This window comes from Capsicum annuum, chromosome 11 (assembly GCF_002878395.1).
Source record: "Capsicum annuum cultivar UCD-10X-F1 chromosome 11, UCD10Xv1.1, whole genome shotgun sequence".
NCBI lineage: Eukaryota > Viridiplantae > Streptophyta > Magnoliopsida > Solanales > Solanaceae > Capsicum > Capsicum annuum.
The window spans coordinates 232,693,193-232,713,649 of NC_061121.1; the positions used below are offsets into that span (position 1 = coordinate 232,693,193).

At 32.4% G+C, this 20,457-nt stretch overlaps 1 protein-coding gene across 2 annotated transcripts; it reads right to left on the minus strand.

Moving 5' to 3' along the window:
- Nucleotides 1-12,983: 12,983 nt before the first annotated feature.
- Nucleotides 12,984-19,213, minus strand: LOC124888744. 2 transcript variants are annotated; one of them, XM_047399944.1, is made up of 4 exons: nucleotides 19,120-19,213; nucleotides 17,225-17,313; nucleotides 13,878-14,316; nucleotides 12,984-13,467 (listed from the first exon to the last, which is right to left on the minus strand). In XM_047399944.1, exon 3 carries the CDS (start codon nucleotides 14,298-14,300, stop codon nucleotides 13,914-13,916), a length of 387 nt encoding a protein of 128 aa, XP_047255900.1. In that variant the 5' UTR covers nucleotides 14,301-14,316; nucleotides 17,225-17,313; nucleotides 19,120-19,213; the 3' UTR covers nucleotides 12,984-13,467; nucleotides 13,878-13,913. The 2 variants fall into 2 exon arrangements, with proteins under 2 accessions (XP_047255900.1, XP_047255901.1); XM_047399945.1 differs by having other exon boundaries at nucleotides 17,225-17,291; nucleotides 19,120-19,146.
- Between the last annotated feature and the right edge of the window lie 1,244 nt (nucleotides 19,214-20,457).

Consider the following 20,457-nt stretch of genomic DNA (forward strand, 5'->3'; position numbering starts at 1 on the left):
TCTATACTGTGTCCTCTCCAAACTCGACTATTTGTCTACACTGCTTATATTGTATTTTTTTCAAAACTCGACTACTTGTCTACATTGCTTATAGTTTATCCTCTCTAAACTCGACTACTTGTCTGTATTGCTTATACTATATTTTCTACAAACTCGACTACTTGTCTACACTGTTTATATTGTATTCTCGCCAAACTTGACTACTTGTTTACACTGCTTATATGTATTCTCTCCAAACTCGACTACTTGTCTACACTGTTTATACTGTGTCCTTTCCAAACTCGATTACTTGTCTACACTGCTCATACTGTATCTTCTCCAAACTCGACTACTTGTCTATACTGCTTAAACTGTAATCTCTTCAAACTCGACTACTTGTCTACACTGCTTATACTGTACCCTTTCCAAATTTGACTATTTGTCTACACTGCTTAAATTGTATCCTTTCTAAACTCGACTACTTGTCTGCATTGCTTATATTGTATTCTCTTCAAACTCATTTACTTGTTTATACTGCTTCTATTGTATTTTTTTAAATTCGACTTTGTGAAATTTCACCGGGTATATTGTTAAAGTTGGTCCACTCTTTTTATGTGGGGTACTAAAGTAATGTCTTTGGTAAAAAAGGGAAATTTGTCAAAGCTAGTACTCACTACTCCATATACTTTTATCACTTTGTGAATAATGATGCAATTGGAAAAAGTAAGGTACTCATTGTTTATTCAAGAATATTCTTTTTATGATATATCATGGAATGAGTAAAAATGTGTAGGGTTAATGAGATCTTAAAATGTGATTCAATTATTCCCACACACAAGTGGGATGACAAAAGTTAAAGTGGGTTTATTTATTTAATTAGACAGATTATTTTTGATAGATTTTCGATTCAAGTGAAATATATCAAACAATGAAGAAGAGACTAATCATAAACAAAAAGCAATACCATTGCTCAAGCAAATAAAAATAATAGGTAATACTAGAATTGAAAGAATAAGATAATAGGAAATATATTTTTATAATTTTCCCTCCTCTTTTTATATGTTTCATTTTTTTATAGTCAAACAATACAAATTTTATCAATATTTTGAGATATATTTTAATCCAATTGGAAAAAAGAAAAATTATAATTTGTAGTACTTTATTTAGTTTTTAATTATTTAAATTTTATGGTATAAATTATTTCCTAACTTCTTTTCCTTAATAGGTGTATATTGAGGCAAAATTTTATTATTTTGGACTAGAAAGTGTAACATAAATGCCCATTTAAAGGATTTTTTAATTGACCAAATTAAGTAAATAATTAAGAAAATTAAGCATGGGATTTTGCCCCAATGTATACGGCGCCAAAAAAGTACAATAATAAATAATGGAGTATATGAGTAGAAATTTCTCAGAGCAAAATTGACACTCTGTAAGGTGCAGTCTATAGGGGCTATATGCCACCCACTTTTCTTATAACCATTAATTTTGGGTTCGGGTCGGTTTTCGTACATCTCAATTAAATTTATGAGATACGTATCGCCTTCTATCGGGGATAGATATCGTGCATCTCGATTAAATTCATGAGATACGTATTACCTTCTGTCAGAAACAGATATCGTGCATCTCGATTGAATTCATGAGATAAGTATCACCTCTTGTCGACAACAGATATCGGGCATCTCGATTAGATTCATGAGATATATATTACCTCTTGTCGGCAGCAGATATCGTGCATCTCGATTAAATTCATGAGATACGTATCATCTTCTGTCGGCAACAAATATCGTGCATCTCGATTAAATTAATGGGATACGTATCACCTCTTGTCGGCAACAAATATTGTGCATCTCGATTAAATTCATGAGATGCGTATCACCTTCTGTCGGCAACAGATATCGTGCATCTCGCTTAAATTCATGAGATACGTATCACCTCTTGACGGCAATAGATATACAGATATCGTGCATCTCGATTGAATTCATGAGATACGTATCACCTCTTGACGGCAACAGATATCGTGCATCATGATTTAATTCACAGCAGATACGCATCATCTTCCGCCTGCAGCAGATATCATATAACTTTATCCATTAATGTTTGGAGAGATGAGAAGAATCACCTAGCATTTTTTGTCTCCATCGAATTTGAATTTGAGATCTTAAGTTTCAACTCACATGATTGACCAATACTCCAGATTCTTCAGTGCACTTTATTTAGATATTTGATCTACGATAGTCGATATGTTTGATTGAGCATCTAAAAAATACATCACGTAAATAAATTAATCATTTAAAATATCACCTTCTATAATTATGTTTATTGTATCAACTTTTTCAATAAGCCAGAAAACCTCAAATTTATTTCAACTGATTATGAGGTGTATAATTAAGTCATGTGTTTATATAGTTAACCAAAACATGCAATAATTAAGAATGTAAATGTATGCAGGCTAGTGGTCAATGAAATGATTGAATATCTGAGGTCTTAGGTCCAAATCCAGCATAAATAAAAACATAAAAACACCTTGTTATGTGATTTCATCCCATTTATTTTAGTTCGAACGAATAAAGTTACCTTTCGTCTATTGCTGATGGGAGATAACAGGTATCACGTGAAATTAACCGAGCTGGTTCAGGTGTATTGTTTAATTGACCAAATTGAGTAGTAGTAAAGTAATTAGGAAAATGAAGTATGGGGTAGTATTTTCCTCAATGCGTATGGCACAACAATAAAGAATAAGTAGCCAAGTACACAAAGACATGGGCATGGTCCCAAGCTGAAAATGTCCATAAGGGAATTTTTTTTTTTTTAATTTTTCACTAGGTGTTCAATATCCGCATTGGAGTCTCGAATAATTTGAATCACGCGTTGTAGGACCTATTATGTTAGTAGCGCTTCCAACAGAATTTTCTCCATACCCAAAACTCAAACCAAGACCTCTGATTAAAGGTGGAGCAGTCCCATCACTGCACCGAAACCCATATTGGTGTCCATAATGGAAAGTTTTGAAGGTAATTGACACTCTGTATGTTGCAGTACATATAGCCTATAGGGACTATATGGCATTGCCACACCCATTTTCTTGTACTTGTTGCTTTTTGCTTGTGCCTATTATGTAGGTATTTGGACATGAATGTAGTGCTATTTTTTTTTTTTTGGGCTAAATACATAGACAACCATGTGATCGAGGTTATGGGTTTAAGTTTTAAAAAATAATCTCTCAATATAAATGTAAGGTAAGACTGTATACAATACACTTCTGTAGTAGTGCCTTTTCATGTGTCCTAGGTTATAGGTTCAAACTTTGGAAACAACATCTGACAAAAATGTAAGGTAAGACTGCGTACAATACATTCTTATGGAGGGACCCTTTCTCGGATCCTGAACATAGAGAAAACTTTAGTGCATCGGGTTGTTTTTTTTTAAAAAAAATAAAAATATAGACAACCTTTTATATATTATTTATTAGTGAATTTATGTGGATAATGACATGCAATGTGTTTCAAATTGAGCATATGAATATAATAATATAATAACATAATAATAATATATTCAATGTAATATTATATGTGAAATTTAAAAAATTGGGTGTACGTAGATGTTACCCTACATTTAGGTAAATTGAGTAATTGAAACATGACAAAAATATTTGTATTAGGTATTTTGTCTTGTTCTTGAATTCTTGTTGATATATGTTGTTTAATTTCTGGTAGATCACTTGTAATATTATTTTGTGGTAATAGCGTATTGCTACTTTTTGTTGTTGTGTTATTCGTTATTGGCTTTTGTACGACTTTCGCATCTTTTTTCAGAATTGTATTTTGTCTTGAGTCGTAGATCTATCGAAAATAGCCTTTCTCCTCAATCCTCACATCTAAAGTAGTAGTATGAATTGTGTACATTTTATCCTTCTAGACTGCACTGCGTGTGAATACACTGTGTATATCATGTTGTTATTGTATTTTCAACTCAAAATATCGGGAAGAAAAATTGTGTGTAATGCATATTACGCAAATAAATCACTTTCTTTAATTATAAACATCAACCTCAACTACAACACGTATAAGAGGTTTTACGACTTATCAGGACTAATGTCTATACATAAGTGAAATGACATAATTTAAGCGGCTAACTGTCTATGCAATTGAAGTTTGAGAAAGTTTTTCTAAAATTTGAATTAAAAATATCTAACATGAATATTTTATCATATATTCAATCAAAATAAAATATAATTCGAGTGTCTAAATAAAAATAGATGAACCCAACCTAACCCTAAAGCCAAGGGTACCTCTTATTTTTTAAATGAAACAACTCATTGACGTACAACAGACTTCACTCAAAGGACTTGTTTTTAATGAATTCAATTGAACCAATATGGGTTGTGGTGTGTGGATGGGGCTGTTTCATCCTTAATCAGAAGTCGAGAGTTCGATCTTTAGTATGGAAAAAACTCTGTTGGAAGCGTTGCCACCTTAATGGGTCCTGCAACGCATGATCCAAATTAGTCGAGGCTTCAGTGCGGACACCAAACACCGAATGAGAAACAAAAAAAGATGAATTCAGTTGAAAACAATACTTTTGCATTTACTCTTTTCTCTTCAATCAATTACTATTATATAATTGCCAGTGTAGTACTATCTTTTTCATAAATAAATAAGAGTACTACTCCCTCCGTCAAATAATACTTGTTTATTACTTTCTTCGTCTAATTTTACTCGTCCCAAATTGGAATGACACAGCTATTAAAAAAATAATAAATAATATGGTTAGTTTACCATAATATTCCTATTAAATGATGTTTATATTTTAATTTTTTTTAAAAGTAATTAATGCAAAGGGTAAAATATGGAAAAAAAATTGTCTTGTCTTGATAAATAAAAAAGGACAAGTAAAATGGGACACCAGATTAGGAAATTTGGGACGGAAGGAGTATTAATTTGATATATATATATATATATTAAAAATAATAAGAGTAATTTTATAATTTTATTATATCACCTTTTGATTATAATAAATTTAATATTTTAAAAAATGTATTGAGTGGTGAATAGTAATTTAATAGTAGGAGTAAAATGGATAAAAATGAATAAATTATTTATTAATTTTTCAGACTAAATAAGTATCACTGAATATGTATTTTTAGTATCATGATTCGTGAATAATAATTATTGGAGAAAGGAAAAAGAAGTAGTACTAATCACTTATGTACATTGATTTGAATTCATACTACATGAGTGTGCACAAGTATACACTTAAATGTGTATAAAGTTGGAAAAGTACACACATAATATGTTCTATGTGGCGTCCTACGGGGCCAACATTATCCTACATGTCATCTCACGTGTATTATGCCACATAGAACGTATTTGTCTATTTGTTCCACTTTATTCGAGTTTAAATGCCAAAGTTGAAGATCGTAGATGTGATCTAAAGCCAAGTTAAAAAGCATATATATTATGTATTATGTCTTTTCTTTATATATCAAATTTGCACTTATAGCAATTTATTTTATTTTACTTTATTTTTGAATCGATTATAATAGGTATATACATGCCAAAAATGCAAATTTTCGATGGAATTAGTCGGAGATTGATAAAAAGTTGGCTTGTCTGATACGTTCTCGACGAGTTTTTCATAAAAAATCTCATATTTCTGATGATGTTTGAACATTATTGTAGACATCTAAAGTTTGTGGACTCTTCAATAAGACTCCAAATTCTGTTAGAGTTCTAGAAGGCTACTTTACCCTAAATCTCGCCTATTTAAAGGGTAACATGTTCCCTTAAACAGACATCTTGAATATCCCATAAGCTGTGGGTATTCGTAAAAAGATCGGAATCTCCAATATCCGACAAAATCATGGGATATTCATAAAGAGATCATTCTATGTTCGAGAATAAGCCACTAACGGCCCTCGAATTACAGAGAAAATAAAGAGAGAAGAATCAAGGGAGGAACAGATTTGTAACCACAATCATTTATCAATAAAAAATTCTTGTTTCTTCATATTTTTGTTTGTGGTTAAAATTTATTTTCCATAAATTTAAATTATGTTTCAAACAAATTGACACTCCCAGTGGAACCAAATCTGCCCTTCATCTCTTCTCCAGATCTGCAAATTTGTAGCCACCGCATGAAGATGGAAGCTCTATAGGTACTTCAAGACTCGTCATCAAATTTACACTTCGACAAGCAGAAGCTCTATTGGTACTTCAAGACTCGTCATCAAATCTACACTTCGACAAGCCTTGAAGTAGGGGGCATTTGTAGACATCTAAAATTTGTGGACTCTTCAATAAGAATTCAAATTCTGTTAGAGTTCTAGAAGGCTACTTTACCATAAATCTTGCCTATTTAAAGGGTAACATGTTCTCTGAAACAGACATCTTGAATATCCCATAAGCTGATGGGTATTCGTAAAAAGATTGGGATCTCCAATATCCCACAAAATCATGAGATATTCATAAAGAGATCATCATATGTTCGAGAATAAGCCACTAACGACCCCCAGAACTCTACCAAGTAGCAAGAGAAAACTTATGGATCAAACTCCGCAATTTCTCTAAAAAGCTCAAGCATTCAAATCAAGTTCATCAAGATTCAAGATGAAGACCGCAATATTCAAAAATAAGCTCAAAAGCCCTTGAATTCAAGCACAAGTCCCTCAAATCAAGAAATCAAGTTCAAATTCAAGATTAGCCTCGAAGCCCTTGAATTTATATTTGAAAAGGCAAATCAGGGGATTATAGAGATTGTAACACTCGCATTGAAATCAATAAAATCGATTGTTGCAATATTTTTCTTGTCTCGAATTATTTATTTTTCGGTCTTGAAATTTTATTATCCAACAGTTATGAACTCATGTTTTTTGTTAGTAGCATCCTTATGTGAAGAAGTGTTTGGAATAGTCTTGTCGAACTGCTCTATTTAGCCAGTCAAGTAAGACAGATGAAATGAAATAAAGACAAAATATTAAGCTATTCGACAATACTAAGACAAAGTTGAATCATCTCAATTCATCGATAAGTCCAATCTCGTCTTTAAATTCCTAAACTAACTAGAACGCTTATAATTACGATCACGATGCATAAACTCTTTCGATCACTATTACTTTCATCTCATTTTTACGACGATAAAAAATTATACAAGTACTCTTCGTAACAAAATTGTTATAAAGAAATCTGACTATTCAACCCATTATGTTTATTTTAGTCAATTCAAAGCACTCATTTAATTCAACTAATCGATTTTAGGTCAAATTAATTAAACTTAATTAAAATCATAAATATCGAGATTGCATATAACCAAGCACCATCAATATAATAACATTATTATTATAGTCGAATAAAATGTATGAATTCTAATTTTCATCCTATACAAAAATTCGATGTTATCAACAATAACATTAGTGGCGATAACATTAGTGGCGGAGTCAAAATCTTCACCAAGGGGGCCACAAGTGAATATACGAACTGATCGAAAAAAGTTCGACATAGACTATATATACATAAAAAATAATTTTAATCATATATATATAGTATAGTTTTTAATCGAAGGGGGTTCAGGATGAACCCCATATCATACATGTAGCTCCGCCCCTGAATAACATAATGTCCTATGTAATTCCACGAGCAGGATCTCGTTATTTAATTTACCGTTCTCAAAAAAATATATAAAAATTTAAAATTGAAAATTGAAACGAAAAAAAATTAAGATACTGTCATATTACAGGATGAAAGTACTCTCACAATTCAAATTATTTTTCGTGATATTTAAAAAGAGTTATCTCAAATTAATCTACTTTAATTTAGCTTTAAAAATCAATCAAATTAACTTTCATAAAATAAAATGTGACAAATAAAAATAAACGGAAAAGATTAACCGTCAGTACGTTAATAATTGAAATTTCTGTTTAGTAATTATAGCATTGACTGTAAATTAAATGAAAATTTGGTCATCCTTGAAAAGGGTAGGAGAATAATTATGTCGACCTAGGAAAAAATAAATCCTTTTTATTAATGTTAAAAGTAGAATATTTTACGTCATAACTTTTTTTTTAAATTTCCACTTTAATGTTCGATATTCACATTAAAATTCCGACAAACATAGATCAAGCACTGCAGGATCCATTTTGGGAGGCAGCAGGATTATGTAAGTCCTAATCTACTTTTGGTACGCCGATTATTTCCTTTTCCAAACAACTTAATTTAGTCTCAATTAACAACTAAACACTTTAACTTTAAAACGAACATCTGAACATCTTAATTTATCAGTACTGTGTCTCGTGGACATTCAAAACTGACATGACGCTAAATTTTGAAAGTGATTAAATGATTAATTTTAAGTTGAAGTGTTCAACTAATCGAGTAAAAATAAATTAAAATATGTAAATATACATTATCAAATTATATTACTTGTGGCCAGAGCCACCTTTAGCTCAGGGTTTTTATCTAAATTTTGTTCGATAAAAATTATATTATTTACATATAATTATTTTTTATTTGTATATAGTTGACGTTGAACCCATTCAGCTAGTTCGTATATTTACTTAGTAAAAATTCTGACTTCGTCATTGATTTCACGTTAGGAAAGACATATGACATAACCTTCATGATGTGTCACATGACATTATATGATCATCATCATATACTTCATACAAATATCAATGTCATATGAATTTGTAATGGTAAATATTCCTTCATTCTTGATCGGTAGTCTCAAATTCAATTTTTCTTTTTGATACGTATTTGTTTTTGTCAGAGAATATTTTACTCTAAATGTGAGACTTTTCGATACGATTTTAAATTTAATTGAACTTCAATATCAATACTGAATATCAATGTCATGCAAAATCGGGTCTCCCCCCTCGTCTCCAAACATTTATGAAATTTAAGGTCAACAACAATTAATCGCGAATGAATGTGATGCAATGTATAAAGCTTTTTCTCACTTGATTAGACGTTTTGACATTGAATTTTGTTTTGAACTCTTTGTTTTTGGTAGGAAGCATTTTTTTGAATGAGCTTTATGCGATTTGAATCTGAATTAGAATTTCAATATTGATATATTGAGTTCTAACGATTGAGAAATAACAATTAAAAAAAAAACAATATTTTGATTTTATCATATTTTTGGCAAAAAAATAAAATAAAATCGAAGAGTTTGGTTAAGAAATTGTTTTTGTTTCCCATTTTGTGTGTGAAATTTGTATGTATTATAATATGATTTGGATGAATAAAAACAAATGCAATGAATATTCTACCAACTCAAAAGGACTTGTTGGTACTTTCCAAACTAATTATTTAATTAAAAAGATCTTCATGGAACACCTCCAAATCCAATCTCTTTTAAATATGATGACTAAAAAAAGAGTAGTAATTAATGATTCATCTGAAAAAAAGTACTCCATTTAAGGTGTATTTTTTTATTTTTTTTAAATCTTATTATTATTTGAAATAAAACGAGTTCTTGAAGTAATTAATAAAGTTATTATATGCATGTGACCAGTAAATTATGGATTCAAACAGTAAAAGCAGCTTCTGCCAGAAACACAAGGCAAAACTATGTACAATAGACTTTTGCGATCGATCCTCCCCTGTACGATGGTCATTTCCCTCATTTTCGCGCATTTTTGGTGTTTAGAGCTTTTCTTTAACTGTTCCAAGGTATTATGATTTGTTGGAACTGACAGTTCGATTTTCAGACGGTTCGTTTGAGAATTTTGATGATACCGAACATATTGTGGAATATTTAATCAAAATTAAAATTTGATAGAAATATAATTTATTACCTTTCTAAAATGTTTTGATGGATAAAACTTTTTAGTTATGAAAATTATGATATATTTATATTACTATATAATAATTTTTATAATCTGTTAATATTTTAAGCGGAGATAGTAAATCTAAATATGTTAAAATATTATTATTATTATTATTATTATATAACAGAGGTTTTATTAGAAATAATTTACTATTAATTATGATAGATTCAAAATATTATATTTATTTTACCATGAACCTTTGCAATATCCAAATATGTATATAATGAGATAAAGGTATTAAGTCCACTTCAACTTCGCATAGCAAAAACTTTAGTGTACTTGATTGCCTTATTATTATTTTTAAAATCCCAGAATAATCCGCAGCCGCTACAACCTCTGCTACAGCCTTAACCCTTCGTGTGAGCACTGGGTAAATCCCCCATTGTATAATAGTCTGCAAACTACATAGAGGCTGTAAACTGCACTAGGCAAGCCTTAACTCGACTCAGAAGACATTGAGGGTGATCGAACTCAGATCATCCGTGTGGATAACCACCCTCCAAATCAACTAAGACATCCCGAAGGACATTATTATTATTATTATTATTGTTATTATTGATGATAATATTAATAATAATATTTTCAAGGGCAAAATTCAGAATTAACATACTTATCCCCTTAATTATGAGTTACATAGCAACAGTTTCACAATTATATAATATAGCAAGTTGTATTTTGTATTTTTATAAACTGTTGCTCTAAAAATATAAATACATATAAATATATATATTACAAAATATAATTTGATAAAAATGTTACTATTTTTTATAACTTAATACTTATGGAATTTTTTCTATTTTCAATTCAAAGATGGTATACTTTAATAAGATTCCATAGGCATGTGGAATAAGAATGTGGGGGCTTCTTTGCATTTTTAGATGTGATGATTACTTGTGGCCAAGCCCATGTGTGTACTTCTTTTTCTTTATTTTCAAGATTTGGAAGGAAATTGAATAATGAAAGATTTGAAAATAAACATGAAAAGGCATGAAAAATTATTAGCATCTCAATTATCCTAAAGTCACCATGCCAAAGTTTGAAAAAAGTGAAGAAAAGAAAAAGGAAAGCAATGAAAAAAAAAAAAAAAAAAAAAAGCTACCCTATGATGAAAGTACGTGATTTGTAAAAGAGTATAACTTATCTTTATAATTAATGTAAAAGAATTTTTTTTTAGAGTAAAACATCTGGTACGCTGAACTATGATCAAATTTGCTACGACACATTTCAATTTCACGGGAGTCCTATTACCCCTGAACTAAATTTTAACATATTTTTATCAACCTTTTTAGCTGACGTGGCGGCACCTTTGACGTGAGCTTCATTTTTATGTAATAAAGATGTCACGTCAGCATAAAAGGATGGCAAAATACACTAAAATTGAGTTTAGAAAGTAGTAAGACCCCTGTGTGTCGTAGAAACTTTGGCCATAATACAGAGGTAGCTGACGTGACACCTTTGACGTGAGCTCCATTTTTATGTAATAAAGATGCTACGTCAGCATAAAAAGGTGACAAAATTTACTAAAAGTGAGTTTAGAAGTAATAAGACCCCTTGTGTGTCGTAGCAACTTTGGCCATAGTGTGGAGGTACTAGATGCTTATCTCGAATTTTTTACATTATCAAACTTAAGCAAAGGATATTTGTAGGTATGATTGACTCATTTATATATAAAGTCATTAATATTTTTCTTTTTAATCGATGAGGGACAATTGACACATAGCAATCGCCTTCCACGAGAACAACTAACCTGTCGGTCATGATTGGCACCCCTCTTGAATCAAAACCACCACTCTGACTGGTTGCTCAATACGTGGATCAAGTAGTTCTGATACCATTAGTCCAAACAAGATAGTCCAATCCAAAAGACTAGTCTGATAGATAGGAGGGCCCGTTTAATTTAGAGTAAAACATCTAGTACCCTCCCAAACTATGATCAAATTTGCTACGACACACTCCAACTTCACGGGGATCCTTTTACCCCCTGAACTAAATTTTAGTGTATTTTTGTCATTCTTTTATGCTGACGTGACATCTTTTGTCAACTTTTTTAGCTGACATGACACCTTTGATGTGAACCCCACTTTATGTAAAAAAGAATGCCACAACAGCATAAAAGAATGACAAAAATACGTTAAAATTGAGTTCAGGGGTAATGAAACCCTGTGAAGTTAAATTGTGTCATCGCAACTTTGGTCATAGTTCGAGGGGTACTGGATGCTTATCTCTTTAATTTATAACCTTTTAGTATTCTTTTTTTAATGAATGAGGAAGTTAGGAACAATTGAAGCATAACAAAATTCAATATATTTGACAATTTGAGTAGATTGATAAAGTTCTCAAAAAGATGTACTAGTAATTGATAAAAAGCTTTGAAAAGACAAAATTGATATCAATTGACTTTAAATAGCATTTTAATTAGTCTTACATGATTTATATTATAGTCGACATCAAAGTTGAAAAATGTAATTTCCACTAAATTTAGAACTTCCATTACTGAAAAATGGATACTACAAAAAAGTTGATGTAGGGTATATGGTGTTTCCATTCAATTGACTTAGTGGAATACATGAATATTTTTTTTGTTTCCACCCGATGTCCGGTACCCATATCAGAACCTCGACTAATCCGGATCACGCACTTCAGGACCCATTTTGGGGGTGGCACTCCCAACAGGATTTTCTTCATACCCAGGACTCGAACCTGAAACTTCTGTTTAAGGGCGAAATAGTCCCTCCACTACACCACAACCCATGTTGGTGGAATACATCAATAGCTAGCCATCAAAGAGGACTTATAATGAGTGAAGTACTTTCACAAAACATGTTCCAATGTTTGATATACTTGTTTTAAGGCTTTTTATATTTCGATTCGTGTTCTGACGACTTGCTAGAATTTCTTATTTGATATTGGAAGAGACTTGTCTTACACCGAATTATGGTGATCGTAAGAATTTTGGACGAATCGCGAGATTCTGAAGCAAAATCCTAGTGTATCACTAAAATTTCTTATTTGATACCGGACAGGATTGTAAGTTATGATAATCGTCAAGATTTTCTATACAAGCCAGATACTTGCTTGTGATGTATCCAGGTATCCCATTGTTTTATGATACATCACAGGTATCCCATTGTTTTATGAGATTTTTACGCGCTCAGAATAATAACCGATAAATGTATAATATATGTATATCGGCCCAGGGCAGTTAATAATTTGGGCCGAAACAGCCAATTGTGCACTTTGTTGGTTTGTCCATAAGGGATGTGCACAAGTTTGTGAAGAAGCCCAATATGAATCACATCTAATAGTTGAGTCGAGGGTCTTTTGAGAACAATCTATGCATACATGCATACACTCGATCCTCTTCAGACCTCACCGATGGGATTATCTCCACGACGTAGGAGTAAGATCTGTGTATACACTATCCTCTCCAGACCCCACCTATGGAATTACCTCCACGAGGTAGGGGTAAGATCAACGAAGTATCTATAAATATTGGACTGAGAATCCAGTTACCATTGTAAGATTAACTTGAGGACGTTGTGAGCCGCTACACTTTAAATCTTGGATCTGCAACAAATACGCGTTGATCTCATTCTATCAAATCTCAGCTGCACACAGGCTCAACTATGACTGCACCTTCTTCAACGCTGGTATAGCGCGACCTGAAATCAGCGAAAGTGCAAAAACAAAGGATTCTAGTGAAAAGTTTATCATACATGGAAGTGTAAATGCCGGATGAACAGAACCTATCGGTTTTTTTAGTTGCTTGAACGATACTGGCTTCAACGGGATTTAAGAAGGCAAAATATGCAGAAAATATGCAGACTATACTATCCAATTAGTCATAAATATCGTCTTTGATGATGAGCATTTCTTAGATTGACTCTTTAAAGAAACCGCGCTATGAGAAAAATTCCCAACGCTACCATAATAACAGCATGTATAAGAGCTGGAATATGACTATGTTCCTCCCGTTTCTATATTATAACACTTCAGTAGAATCAAGATGACGTAAAGAGAGTGCATTCGAAATAGTTTTTATACTGAGAAGAGATATAATTCACTTTTGTACCTTGTGGGCTTGCCGTAGGAGTATCAACGCACTATATTAGTGGAAGCTAGGGCGAGAAGTATCATTTTCGTTGTCATCCAAAATAAGTTTCACTCCGTTGTTCTTAAGGCCGTTAACAATAGCCCAAACTTTTGTGCGATTCTTGAAACCTTTCTTCTCGACCTCCTTATTTACATTGACATGGATCCCGTTTCCTTGCCCCTGATCAAGACCCTCCACTTTGAGACGCATTGCCAACACTTCACCTACGATTGCTGCAGCCTTTGCGTTGCAAGTTCTACCACACTCCAGTGACTGTTTCACTGAATGTTCAACCGTTGATGATGTTGCTACTATACGACCGTTGTTCCTGTCTACCACATTTGCAGTGATGTACTTCAACGATATGAACAATCTCAACACATACCTCTTCATCAACGTCATATTTCAAAAATCCAATCTGTTAGAGAGGAAGTTATATTAGTGAGAGCAAAAAATTAGCATCTCTAGAAAAGAGGTAAAAGACTCGTTTTTTCCCTCTCCTCACGAAATATATATCGAGTGCAATCTTTCCTCTTAAGATTGTGATTGCAGGTCCGGCGAGAACTGCATTAACATCTTGGCACAAGAGAGCAATAGAAATTTTACAAAAATCAGAGAAAATAGCTAAACAACAAAATCCGTCACTAAATGATGAATTAGCAACACATTACCAAAAGATTCTGTTAACAACATATTAACGACAATGTTCGTAGCTAATTCCAGTTTTCCTGTAGCGATCTTCTCCTAATATAATAAATCTTCTCCAACTATCCGAACTTCTCCAAAAACACAAAATTGACAGAACATAAAAACAAAAAGGTTACGATACCAAAACAACTACACCTCAAACAGTGCTTCTAAAACGGAAAAGCACAACAAGGCAACAAGGTTCGTGGGGCTTGAAGCAAAATCGAAAAGTACAACAACATACCCAGTATAATCCCACAAGTTGGTTGGGGAGGGTAGGATGTATGCCGATCGCCGATCGCCGACCTTACCTCTACCTTTGTAGGGTAGAGGGGTTGTTTCCGATAGAGCAAAAACAGAAGGTGAAGTGCATAATTCACAGAAATTTAAAAATGCCAAACATAGATGGATTTAGAAGTATAATAATCAAAATAACTAATTTTAGCAATAGATATATACACTAATGCCAACATTATCCAAATCCTCAAAGTTGAGATTCAAAGAACTGCCACTTTTCTTCTGGATCACTTTGTGGCGTCATCGTTTGAATTTTTTTTTCTTTTTTTCTGAGAACGGTAATATTAGTCTAAAGATCCTCAGGTATACTACAATTAAAGTGTAGCCCGCCTTCAAAAGTGTTACGTCTTACAAACTTTACATCTATCACATGATCCTATAAATAATCTAGAACATCAAAGATATCTTCTGCTTGAGCTGTTACATTCTGTTTACACCAAAAATAAAACAAAGCTCGACATTTCATCTTAAAATCCTGTAAATTGTTTTGCTCGTCTTCGAAGCATCTCAAGTTCCTTTCTTTCCACACTGTCCATCGGATGTAAGTGGGGACAAGCTTCCATCTGTGGTGCATTTCACACCTTGTTAGAGCAGTTGAAAAGCCCCGTTATATTCCTTGGTTTCACCCAACTGGTCTTTCTCAAATTAACGAACATTCTCTAGATCCGTCCAAAGATAGTTGACTGTCTCTGCTTGTTCTTTGCATAAGCAGCACCTGGAACACAACTGAAATCCTCTCTTGTTCGGGTTTCATGAGTCAGTACTGCATCTTTGGCTAAGAGCCATGTGAAGCAGTTCACTTTGTAAGAAACTTTAGCTTACCAAATCATCTTCCAAGAACACAATTTTCTCTTAATCACAAGGCTTCACCCACATGAAACAAAAACCCGCCGCTTTGCAACCTTGATCACTTTGAGCGACGACGATGCCTTTTAATTACACTGGCCTCAACCCAAAACTAGATGCAGTCAGCGATGTGACTCCTCTATAGCCATTCCACTCCACTTGGGTCTGTCTTATTTCACTACATAATACTTTGACTTTTACGACAAACTAGGATTTCTCTAATCTCAAATCTATCCTACAATGCCAAATAATCATGGATAGAACTAAGACGACACATGTTAAACACTAGACCTAACATAAGAGCCTTAACTCTCACTAGTTAGTATCATCTTATGGATACTTCGCTTTCAATGTATTCTATTCTTCACGGCTTCTAGATGAATTCTAAATAAGCGTAAAGCTACTTTATCTTATTTGTACTTGAACCTCAAACTTTTATTAACATTTTCCAGCTTCATTCTCAAACTGTGGGCTCACTGGTTAATCTTCGAGTTAGTACTGCAAAATGTCAATACACTGTTTGCACTTAAACCAGAATTTTTCTATTAGAAGCACAGTACGAATACATACAAGATGATGTTATAACTGTCACCCGATGATTTAAATTTACATTTATCAAAAGCGAAAAAAGCTATAAGGTCCACTACGGTTTTATCCAAGACTAATAATTATAAAGCATGAATGACAAATATATGGACAAAGAATTTGAAAATAAAACTCACGATAAAGTAAAATATCAATTGTTTAGTGCCACCTCTTCAAGAGAGGCTCACTAGAAGGAAAAGTATTTCTTTGAACCTTGACGATTACACTAAAGCTCACATTAAGCGAAGTGAATTGCTCAACACATTTTGAGCATCGCTTCAGAGCTTAGTGCGCACACCTTTGAAAATACTGAATGATATCATGACTGACTTCATTTCCTTGAGCCGAGGGTCCATCAGAAAGACGGAAACAACCTCTCTACCTCCCAAAGTAGGAGTAAGGTCCATCAGAAAGACGGAAATAACACACTACTATTGCTAGCCAAATGCCCTCCAAAGAGTGACAACATTCAATCAATTAATCTATCTATCAATCAGTCTTTAACAGCTCGGATCAAACATATGAATCATCCTCTTACCAACATATCCAATGTAATCCCAAGCGTGGGGTCTGGGGAGGGTAGTGTGTACGCAGATGTTACCCCTATCTTCTGACGTAGAGGCACTTTTTATAATGGACCCTCGACCAAAAGAATTTATTATAACATATATAAACAATTTATTCAGAACCTAGCAAGCAAAAAAAATGTGATTTAGAAATCATAAACAAAAAATCTTGGCTCAGCCCCTAGTATAGCCCTCCACAATCATTCACATAGGGGATATCTACACGATCTACCCACGTGGATTGTAATGTAATTTTGATTCTACAATCATAAATTAGGAAACACAACAAGGAACTACAACGATAAACATTCATGAACTAATATAACTTCCACGAGCTACACTAACCTGATTCAACTTTCCTTTGGCTCTTCAATCATGCACTCAAAAGAATTCAGCAGAATCAAAAACCTATCTGCGCAAAAATCGATGGAACCCTGAGAAAAATCAAAACTTTAATCCACCAAAAAATCAGAAAATCCAACAAGAACTACTAAACTGAAAAAAACAACACTGATCCATAAGCAACAAAGCAGAAAAAAAGATCAAGAATTTGGAAAAGGTGTTTCTTTCAACACTAATTCTACAAAAACAGGCAGATAAGTATATAAAAAACAAAACTTTTAAGGGCTCGTTTGGTTTGGGAACATGTTCTCCCGGGACTGTTGTTCCACCCTCAACGTGGGATAAAAATAACACTACAATCCCCAGATACCTGGATAAGTTATCCCGAGATTTTATTCCAACCAAACATGGGATGAACTCATCCTAAAATTAATCCCGGAATTAGTTATCCCCTTATCCCTCATACGAAACGATCCCTTAAGTATACATAGAGCAAAAAGTAACCCCAAGAGCTCAAAACAAAGAATTTCATCTAAAAATGCCAGGAAACGAATCAAGAATTGAGTAAAAATGATTTCTTTCAACACAAACTCTACAAAAAAAGGCAAAGAAGTATATAAAAATCAAATCTTTAAGTTTACATAGAGCAAAAGAGTAATCCCAATTGCTAAACACAAAGAATTTCACCTAAAAATGCCAGAAAAAAATATCAAAGAATTGACTAAAAATGATTTCTTTCAACATAAACTAAGTAGAAACATGAAAAGAAACATATAAAATCAAAACTTTAAGTTTACATAGAGCAAAAACCAAAGAATTTCACCTAAAATAAAATCAAGAATTTAGTAAAAGTGATTTCTTTCAACACAAACTCTACAAAAACAGGCAAATAAGCATATGAAAATCAGATTTAAGTTCACATTGAGCAAAAACCAAAGAACTTTCACCTGAAAAATGGATAACTTAAACAATATGGATCAAAGAAAATAGAAATATTTATATAACTTGATGTAATTAAACACTCAATGCAGATAAATATTTACGCCTTTTAAGTTCCATCATTCACTGTGTGGTGAAAAATTGAATCCCAGCTATATAACTTGGTAAATGAATTTTAAATTATTCTTTTAATATATTTTTTTATAAAACACTGACGTCTGAGCCGGCTTGTGTGCACCCAATTAATTACTATATAAATCATTATACCATAAAGAAGATAGTAACTATATATGGAAAATAAGCTTCTCTTTCCACGTGTGGAAGGTGACAAAAACTGGCCTAGACACCACAGTTAGGATCTAGTACGCCCCCGAACTATGATCAAATTTACTACGACACACTCCAAACTGGCCTAGACACTGCAGTTAGCATCTAATATGCCCCTGAACTATAATCAAATTTGCTACGACACACTCCAACTACACGAGGGTCCTATTAAACTCCTTAACTCAATTTTAGCATATTTTTGTCACTCTTTTGTGTTGATGTGACATCTTTCATCAGCTTTTTTTTCTGACATGACACATTTAATGTGTACCCATTTTTCAATAAAACTGTCATGTCAGCACAAAAGGACGACAAAATATACTAAAATTGGAGTGTCTCGTGAAGTTGGAGTGTGTTGGAACAACTTTGACACTAATTCGAGGGGGTATTTGGATGCTTTATCTCAAAAAAGAACTTACAAACACAGAAACCTAATTCTTAGCTAAGAGTATAAATTCTTTAATCTCTTCCTTAATTTTTCAAATGGAATATTTAAAAAAATTGAAAGATAAAACTACTTTTTCATCCAAATATGTTCATAAAAATTCAATCTTTAATTTTTTTTTCATTTGAATCAAATGAATTTTAGGCCAAATAAAATTATTAATAAAAAAAGAAAGAGAGAGAATTACCAGTTTAAAATTGTTAGCTTCAAAAATTGATTCCAAGTTTAAGGAAGAATGTTTTGAGAATAGGGATTTTGGATTATGAGGAAAATGAGTCCTCAACTATGGGCTCTAATTCGTTTAAAGCCCAATTCCACATGGGCTCTATTTCGTTTAAAGCCCAATTGCCTATTATCTGAAGGCGAGTATCATTTCATCATAATAGCCATCAAAAACTAATTACCTGAATCTAAAGCACCGTCCAATCATTACATTTTCAATTTCGTTGCCAAAAATGAAGTCTTGAACTAACGATCACCGTCCAATCATCCTTGGAGACATCCATTGAATCATCAACGTGCTAAAATTGTACTCCCTCCGTTTAAAAAAATAATAATTTATTTTGACTTGACACAAAATTTAAAAAAATAAAAAAGACTTTTGAATCTTGTGGCATTAAATTAAAGTTGTGTCAAATGTACCAAAATGTTCTTTAATCTTGTGGTCCTAAATAGGGCTGGGCATAAAATACCAAAAATCGAATTATCGAACCGAATCGAAAAATTTGGTAATTGGTATTCGCTAATTTGGTATTTGGTATGGTATTTGGGAGTAAAATTTTAACATTTCGGTATTTGGGATTGGGTTTCGTTCAAGATATTAATACCGTTTGGTATTCGGTATTTACCGAATATCGAATTTTATATATATATATGTCTAACCAACTCAATAGACAATAGTATTAGTCGTTTCAAAAAATCTCTTGAAACTTGGTAATATATTCGTAAAAAGAAACAAAAAAAATACTAAATAAGGTTTCTATTAAATATACTCTTTTAAGTTTAGACGTACATTTGCACTTCTCCAACTTTAATATGGTAAAACCAAATATCGTACCGAACCGAAGTTTAATTTAACGATTACCGAATTACCCAACCGATGTTCATAAGTATGGTATATGGTATCTATGTTCAAATATCGATTACCGAATTACCGAACCCGACCTTTAAAAATACCGAACGCCCACCCCTAGTCTTAAACATGTCATGTGGAAAGTTAAAATTAAAGTATTACAAAAAAAAAAAATAGATCATTCTTTTTTAAACAGAGGAAGTATCTTTAGAAATTAAATACTCACCAACAAAGTAATTAATCAGTTGAGCTATTAATATTTTTCCTTACACATGTTAGCTAGATGCCAAGATTATTGTTATAATGAGCATCTATATATTTTTCACGTACACTATGCTAATCTTTTTGAATTTTATGCATAAACGAAAAAAGATATAATACATAAACATATTCTTTAACTTGACCACAAATTACATCTATAACTTTCAATTTTGAGTGTGTACAAGTAGATAC